The 9,594-nt window shown below is 39.4% G+C and overlaps 1 protein-coding gene across 1 annotated transcript; it reads left to right on the top strand.

Moving 5' to 3' along the window:
* Nucleotides 1-1,195: 1,195 nt before the first annotated feature.
* LOC117337486 (steryl-sulfatase-like) lies at nucleotides 1,196-9,036 on the top strand. The gene is given in 7 exon segments (XM_033898490.1): nucleotides 1,196-1,275; nucleotides 2,566-2,833; nucleotides 4,511-4,633; nucleotides 5,972-6,459; nucleotides 6,461-6,668; nucleotides 7,296-7,580; nucleotides 8,503-9,036. Coding segments are annotated over 6 exon segments (1,719 nt in total). The 5' UTR covers nucleotides 1,196-1,275; the 3' UTR covers nucleotides 8,850-9,036.
* The last annotated feature ends 558 nt before the right edge of the window (nucleotides 9,037-9,594 follow it).

The raw sequence follows: 9,594 nt of genomic DNA, 5'->3' as shown, positions 1-9,594 counted from the left end.
GTACTTTGTCAGTAAGGCTGACCAGTGGAGTGTCATACTGATGTGTCCTGGTTAAGTGCTTTGTCAGTAAGACTGACCAGTGGAGTATCATACTGATGTGTCCTGGTTAAGTACTTTGTCAGTAAGGCTGACCAGTGGAGTGTCATACTGCTGTGTCCTCGTTAAGTACTTTGTCAGTAAGGCTGACCAGTGGAGTGTCATACTGCTGTGTCCTAGTTAAGTACTTTGTCAGTAAGGCTGACCACTGGAGTGTCATACTGCTGTGTCCTGGTTAGGTACTTTGTCAGTAAGGCTGACCAGTGGAGTATCATACTGATGTGTCCCTGTTAAGTACTGTTGCTTTGTTCTAGCCAAGGGTTTCAGAGAGGTATGGGAAGATCGTATCCCTTATAGCTAGCGAAGATGTATATAATTGGCTAATTACTGAATCACCATCAGCCTATTATTAAATGACAAAACAAAATAAGTAATTGTTATTGTATTTCACCAACTGCAACTACAATTTCCTACATGTTTATAAAAATGTACATCATATGGTGAATTAGTTGATATAACTTTATCTATATTGATTCCAATAAATCATGAGGCAAACATCACCAAATGTGAAGAAATGCATTGTTTATTTGCTAATAACAAACGATTGGTCATCTGAAATTCACGAGAATATTTTTTTTTCATGTGAGATTCACGTGAATTAATTAAATTAGTGAAAAAATTAAGTAAATTTCAATTTTCATATGAATTTCATGTGAAAAAAATGTACGTAAATTTCACTTTTTTGCTCTTTTCACGTGAAATTCACGTGAAGGAATATTGCCTGTGTAGTGATAAGTGTTAGTATAGTCATACAGACTTTAAAACCTGTAATGTTCTGCTTTGTGACATTAATCATTTGCAGTAACTACTCATTGACAGGTGCGACAAACACACATTATTATTAATACAAAATACCGATGTTATTTATGGAATTCAAATATAATGATACACAGCATGTATTGTATAGATCTTTCGGAGCTGAATTGTGACTTCGAGGTAATCAAATTATTCGAGTTATCAGATTTCGAGATAAGGAAGCTTGTATAGTCAATAGATACGGCGATGTTCCAGTAATATGGTGTGTTATCTATATATAGATATATATAGATGGAGATATTACCCGGTGTTCGCCTGACCTGCTAAATCTCTGATAAGTACTTCAGTGTTTGTGGACATAGTATACCGACGGACTGAGGACTACGCACATATGTTATCAGCGACATTTCTACACACAGCAAGGTAAACTTATACTTAATGTAGATTTACACAAAATGTTTATAATATGGTGTATTTATTACAGTCTGTCATCAAACTATGATTTGTAGTATTGACCAGTGTACATCCCTTAGGATATATAATCATAATTCTCACCACAAATGCAATATATAGCGCAGACAGACACTCACCAAAACCTAATAACGAACCTTGCCATCAATATAACGTAGAGCACGAGCTGATACTCACCACAACGTAGCAACAAGCATCACCACATTACAATGTAGAGCACGAGCTGACAATCACCCAACGTAAGCAAGAACCTCACCAAAAATATAGTGTAGAGCATGAACGCAACTCACCAAACATGACCACGAACATACTGCGAATATAATGTAGAGGATAAGCATACACTCAGCAAACCTTACCACGAACCTTGCTTAATCTACACAACGTCACTAACCAAACCTTAACACGAACCTTACCAAACATAACTACGAACCTTACCAAACCTTACCACAAACCTTACCAAACCTCACTACGAACCTTTCCAAACATTACCAAACCTAACCACAAACCTTACCAAACCTAACCACGAACCTTTCCAAACTTTACCACGAACCTTACCAAACCTTACCACGAACCTTACCAAACCTCACTACGAACCTTACCAAACCTTCCCATGAACCTTTCCAAACCTTACCATGAACCTTTCCAAACCTTACCATGAACCTTTCCAAACCTTACCATGAACCTTTCCAAACCTAACCACGAACCTTACCAAACCTTACCATGAACCTTTCCAAACCTTACCACGAACCTTACCAAACCTTACCACGAACCTTACCAAACCTTACCACGAACCTTATCAAACCTAACCACGAACTTTACCAAACCTAACCACGAACCTTACCAAATCTAACCACGAACTTTACCAAACCTAACCACGAACCTTATACCAAATCTAACCACGAAACTTACCAAATCTAACCACGAACCTTACCAAATCTAACCACGAAACTTACCAAATCTAACCACGAACCTTACCAAATCTAACCACGAACCTTACCACGAACTTTACCAAACCTTACCACGAACCTTACCAAACCTAACCACGAACCTTACCAAACCTTACCACGAACCTTACCATACCTAACCACGAACCTTAACAAGCATTACCACGAACTTTTCCAAACTAACCACGAATAATTCCACCAATCCATGTAGAGCACGATTCGCCACTCAACATCAGCACTTTGAACATACTTTGTATAGAAGATTATCTCGTTGACGTATTTTGTTTTATTATTTTAGATGTCGGCACCCCATGTATTGCTTTCAGTACTTGGGGTTGTTCTTGGAGCGACCATCGGTATAGATGCTAAGCCCAATATTGTCATATTCATCGCCGATGATCTTGGTTATGGTGATGTTGGTTGCTTTGGTAACACTACCTTGAAAACACCAAACATTGACCGCCTAGCGAGGGAAGGGGCAAAAATGACCCACCACCTAGCAGCCGCGAGCATGTGTTCCCCCAGTCGAACAGCTCTACTAACGGGTCGGTACCCTGTCAGATCAGGTAAGACTTAACCGTGCACCACCTACCGGCCCCGAACATGTATTCCCCAGGTCGAACAGCGCTACTAACGGGTCGGTACCCCGTCAGATCAGATAAGACTTAACCGTGCACCACCTATCGGCCCCGAACATGTATTCCCCAAGTCGAACAGCGCTACTAACGGGTCGGTACCCCGTCAGATCAGGTAAGACTTAACCGTGCACCACCTATCGGCCCCGAACATGTATTCCCTGTGTCGAACATCGGTCAGATGATGTCATATTCTATCGTACCTCCCAGCGGAAACGAGTATGTGTAACCCCGGAATCAAAGCGCTACCGTGAAGCTATACCGCGCCACCTAGCGACAGCGAGAATGTGTTCCCATATTCGCACAGTGCTACTGCCGGGTCGGTATCCGGTAAGAGCAGGTAAGTATATACCGCGCCATCTAGCGGCCGCGAGCATGCATGTGCTCCCCCTAATTACACAGACAGGCCAGTACCCGGTCAAATCAGGTAAATATATATCGCGCCATCTAGCGGCCGCGAGCATGCATGTGTTCCCCCTACTTACACAGACAGGCCAGTATCCGGTCAAATCAGGTAAATATATATCGCGCCATCTAGCGGCCGCGAGCATGCATGTGTTCCACCTAGTTACACAGACAGGCCAGTACCCGGTCAAATCAGGTAAATATATATCGCGCCATCTAGCGGCCGCGAGCATGCATGTGTTCCATCTAGTCACACAGAACTGCTGATGGGTCGTTACCATATAAAACGGTTTGACGTCAGCTAATACGACCTTGTGGTGTTTATGCTGACGAGTTTTAGGTCAAACCATGTAAATATGTGTCGCGCCACCTAGCGGCTGCGAGCATGCATGTGTTCCCCCTATTTAGACAGACAAGCCAGTACCCGTTCAAACCAGGTAAATATAGGTATCACGCCACCTAGCAGCTGCGAGCCTGCATGTGTCCCCCTTAGTTACACAGAGCTACTGACGGGTCGGTACCCGGTCATATCAGATAAGACTACCTCGGTCAGTAACTATAAATAGGTAGATAAAGACCATAAATTGTATGAAAACAAATGTCAACATAAAAGTCTTTGCTCAGGGCGGCTGTGTATAATTCATATATTATATAATAAATATGAGCATGTTTCCGTAATTGTAAAACAGTATGCATATACACGTACACTGTGTATATACATGTAGGTCATACCGCGGTATTTCGAGATCTGTTTGGAATTACCTTCGTGTCAAACAACGGTTATAGCGAAATTAAACTGTGTTTTCGCATAATATCAGCTAGAGTTTGAAACTCCTGATCGACAATTTGATGTTTATAGTCATGAGAAATTTGAAAAAGTTAAGTATGAGCACCGGGAAGTCTGTTAGGAAAAGTTAATTAAGTACCAGTAGTTTCTTTGTTATATTATGTTGAAATATTTATATTTTGGGTCAACTAAGTGAAGTAACATTTAAGCGGAAATAAGACATTTCACAAAATATGATTTAACACCTGCTTAAGATATGTTGGATTTAGGACACTATGAAATCTACAATATTACGTGAGAAGAAGCAAAAATTTGTTATTTGTCAAGACATAAAAAGATAGTTCAGCATCTGATTTAGATATGTTTGAATTTGCTGGGTCAAGAGTATGGTAGCATAGCGATTTTTGTCTCCACAGGTATGGTGCCGTCCGGACAAATTCGAATCAACACATTCGTTGCCAGTTACGGAGGACTACCTCCAAGCGAGGTCACCATAGCAGAACTGGCACAGTCCGCTGGCTACAAGACTGCTTTAATAGGTAAAGAAGGCAGAGCTTTGTGCGATACAGTGTTACTCCAAACAAGAAATATCTTTAAAAAAAAGACAAATGGCATATTTTTAATGCTGGTTGTTATAATGTTAAACTGCTAGGGAAATAAGTTAACGAACTAATGCGTTTCAGGACGGATAACAAAAGTATATCAGTTTGAATCATTTTTGGTGATAATAAGACTGCATTTGAATCAGGAATATAATTTTATTAATGTGTCATTTGAAAAGATACATCCACTTATTCAGCTTCCATTCAATCTTAACTTTGTTTCGTTTTTAACTGCATGTCTGCATTTTGCATTTACCGCTACATTGACCAATCACATACTTCATCTTGACCAGTAACGCCACCTGTCACGTCATATCGGGGGCCAAAAGAATATAATACGGCTATGCCGAAAAATAGGTAGGAAAGAAAGCCATACAGGTCAGAGCTCGCGCAGTGATCGACGAGGATATTCTGATTCTAAGCTCTAATGAAATAGTTCTGTCTTATAAGAAAGCGCATGTGCATTATCGATAGCAATGGGCAACGGAAAAGCACCAATAATCAGGAATCCCAAGCAAGATACGTTAGTGAAACAAGCCATCAGGACCCATTTGTTCAAAGGGTGATTAGCTTAATCACTTGATTAGTAAAAAATTCATTTCTCATTTGTTTATTTCTCATTTGTTTCAAAACCTGTAAGTATATCGTCTTTAAATTATGCCAGTTGGAAGAGAATTAGGAATTACAGAATTTCATAAAGTTTTGTCAAGTTAGTTCTATAAGAAATTATTATATCAGCATTTAAAAAATGTTGTTAAAATGTGATTAGCCTAATCACTTTTTGAACAATTGGGCCCAGGTAATTAGTCGGCTCCAACAGGTTATCCAAAATGGCTAATTCGAGGATTCGAGGAGAGGGGACTGAAAGGACCTTCACTGTTATTTGTATGTCAGCATAGATCACTATATATCCGGTATATGCTAAATATTAATAAAATTGGTGAGAAAATTCGCTCGTAATAAATATAGGGTGTGTGTGTGCTATAATAGAGGTACGAAGAAGAGGCAGTGGTTCAAGTATAAATGCGGTTCTTACCTATACGGAGGTCTGTCAATAAGGGACAAGGTCATATACAACAGACATACAGATTGATATACAAATATGAGGACAGCCATTTAATTATGTTACTGAAGTCAAGGTAAGGTACATATTATAGAGGGAAGTATTCTAATAAATATACGTAAAAGTGTACATGCTGTGTACATTAAATGAATGTTGTAAGCATCTAGCAACTGTCGGACATTCTTAAAATGAACATAATATTATACTTACAGGAAAATGGCACCTGGGCATGAGCCGTACATTTGGTGACAATGTTTATCATCCAAAGAATCAGGGATTCGACAGTTTTTACGGTCTTCCATTGACAAACCTTCGCGATTTTGGCGATGATGGCGACTCCATTTTCAGGGCATACTTTCCAATATGGCAGTGGCGTTGTTTAGGAATCATAATGGTAGGATGTTTGACGTCGTTTGGACTTTACAAGCGGTCGTATGTAGGAGCGCTTTGTTCTTTAGTGTTAATTGTTTTCACTTTAATACCTGTCGGAACATTCATGTTCGTCGTTACTAATATGAAAATACTAAACAGTATGCTTTATAAAGACTTCAATATAGTGGAGCAGCCAATTCGTCTCCGAGGAATGACGCAAAGGTTTGCGAAGGAAAGTGTAGAATTTTTAGAACAAAGAAAACTCGACAATAGTCCGTTTCTGCTGGTAGTTTCTTGGACCCATGTCCATACAGCTATCCAGGTTACGAAAAGATTTTCATGGGCGGACTCAGCACGGTCGCTATGGCGATGCGGTGGAGGAACTCGACAGTGGGGTAGGGGAAATCACGGATGCCATGGACAGACTTGGATTTAGGGACGACACTGTTGTTTACTTTACGTCCGACAACGGAGGTTATTTGGAAGAAATTGGTCTTCAAGGCGAAATGAATGGTGGATACAATGGTATTTTTAAAGGTATGAATATAAGAGGATTTTTTTTTGTTTTTTGTATTCACGGGTCAATGGACGTTTTTCTTCCCTATGTATGCCAAGTAAATATTTTTGAGAGGCTGTGATATCTTCGTGTGAGCTAGTGTCCTTATGATGGTGCGGAACTCCAGATGCTGATATTGTAGTGCTACCTCACTGAAATATACTGCCGAAAACACCAATTAAGACCTCACATCTGGCCTCATTATACCGACACCGGGAAAAAACCGTTTATACTCCCAAAATGTTCAACGTTAAGCAGAGAATAGAAACTAGCATTGTTTAAGACTCTGATATGTCTCATCTGGGAGAAAAAGGTATAACCACTTAACTCAAATGCCAAAAGTGAAGCAATGTCTACGAAGACACCAGGTAGAAAATGGTTATCAAGAAAGGAGAGAAAAGATAAAATTTCAAACTTAGTCGCCTCTCACGAGTCAATGGAGCGAAGCAAATACAAGTTTGTTTATTTGATATTTTTGTCCCTACTTTCAACGACGTCATATTGGAGCATGTCATTGAGATCCTTTAATAGTTTATTACTTATAAACACACTATAAAATTTAACACTTTTTTAAAAACTTCTATCCTGCATATTTACTGTTTACAAAGGTGGTAAAGGACAGGGCGCAGTGGAGGGCGGTATACGCATGCCCGGTGTGATTCGATGGCCAGGTAAGATCCCACCAGGAACGGTAGTTGACGAACCAACGTGGATGATGGACATGTATCCGACACTGGCGCGTGCCATGGGGGCAGAACTACCAAAAGATCGTCTTATAGACGGAAAAGATGTTTTACCCCTCCTGAGTCAGATTGACACGAGGTCGCCTCACACATTCATGGTTCACTACTGCGGGATCGACGTACACGCCATCCGATATAGGCCAAGGACAGGTAACATATTGGCCAAGACAGCTGATATATAGGTCAAGGGTAGGTAATATATTGGCCAAGACAGCTGATGTATAGGTCAAGGACAGACTATATATAGGTCAAGGGCGGCAGGTAATATATAGATATGGGTCAAGGGCAGATAATAAAGAGGCCAATGACAGGTAATATATAGGGCAGAGACAGGTGAAATATAGGTCAAGGACAAATACTATTTCGGTCAAGGGCAGATAATAAAGAGACCAATGACAGGTAATGTATAGGCCAAAGCAGATAATATAGAGGTCATGGATAGATATTATATAGGACTGAAACAGGTTATATATAGATCAATGAAAGGAAATATATAGGTCATGTGATATACAGACCAAGGCTAGGTAATGCATAGGCCAAAACCAAGGTCTATATGAACTGACGTCATAAAGGAAATATTGAACCGTTTCTTTTTATTGTAATGTTGTATATATCAAATTCCGCATGATTATGTGATCCAACCAAGGAGACGAAATAAAAACTAGCCTTACATTTGATAATGGCTAATATTGCTTTCAATGACGTCCTGACAATATGTTGTTTTGTTTTTGTTTTGTTTTTGTTTTCATCAAAAACATGACTTGTTCTTCTCTATATTCGTGAAACTTTTTGATGATACAACTTCCTCACATACTGTTCAATCATTAATATTCGTGGGACTTCAATTTCGTGGGTACGCTTGATCATATATGAATTACACAAAAAAAAGCAGCAGTTACGTTGAAACGGTAGATATGTCTTTAAGTCAAACAAATGAGACGCAAACAATCTTTATTTCAAATACATTCTTTTGTTCCCTTCCTTGATCATTGAGCGATGTATTTTATTCACCTTGTATGTCTTGTTATTGTCAAACGTATATAATATTTTGGACCTCCTCATATATTAACAGGTAACAAGGTGTGGAAGTTAGTCCTGCGATCACCTAACTATATCCCAGGGACACACAAATGCCGTCCGATATGTACTTGCCCAGACGCAGTGGTCCACGACGAACCATTACTTTATGAATTGACATCTGACCCAAGCGAAGCGAAACCATTAAACTACTCCGGCAATTCCGACCTTCAAAGTGTAGTGGATGTAATAAAGGAAGGCTTAGAACGTCACATCCGGTCCGTCGAGCCCGTTGAGATCCAATTTTCTACACGAAATGTTATATGGAGGCCTCAGTTACAAGTGTGTTGTAATTTCCCAAGATGTCACTGTACAGATCCCAAATATGCTGACTATGACTGATAATTTACAGTGAAACGTGGCCATACGTAGACAAGTATATATTTGCCGATGCATGTACCCATTTGGTAACATAATCACGGAGGGGAGTCACGTGATCTTAAGATACGAATTCAAAATGGTGGCCACAAGTGTAGAAAGCATACAATGAGGTAAGACACTGAAAATACTCATTACATAGGCTTTTCATTGTAGCGAGCATATGTTATACTATAATTTAGACATATCCATACCTCATGTATGCTGGAACAGTCCGAAGTTTTCCGTAACATTCTGACAAAAATTTTGAATTGAATTCGTCAGTGGAATCCTTTCGATTCGAAATTTTGGTCAGAATGTTACGGATAACTACTAACTGTCCCAACACACATGAGGTATGGATATGTCGAGATTATAGTATGACATATGCTCGCTAAAATAAAAAAAAAAACTATGTAATTAGTATTTTCAATGTTCTGTTTGTGGTTCTTATAATGGTGTGTGTAATGTTTGTGTTTATGGCAATATCAAGCATTTGTGTGTTAATTTTAAAATCGTGTTACTCTCGGGTAATATAAAAAATCAAATTCACAACACATACCATGGTAATGAAATTGAGGTATCTGATTGGTCAAAATATGATTTACCCAAAGACTATTACAAATGAGTTGTGAGGGATGCCGAACAGAATGGTAACACTTTCAAAACGTTTGTTGACATAAGGAGTTGAATGGAAGTCTGTGATTTGTTGAATTGTTGATGTTTTCTG

The sequence above is a fragment of the Pecten maximus genome, chromosome 1 (genome assembly GCF_902652985.1).
Source record: "Pecten maximus chromosome 1, xPecMax1.1, whole genome shotgun sequence".
NCBI classification, from domain to species: Eukaryota; Metazoa; Mollusca; class Bivalvia; order Pectinida; family Pectinidae; genus Pecten; species Pecten maximus.
This window is presented reverse-complemented; position numbering and strand designations above follow the sequence as displayed.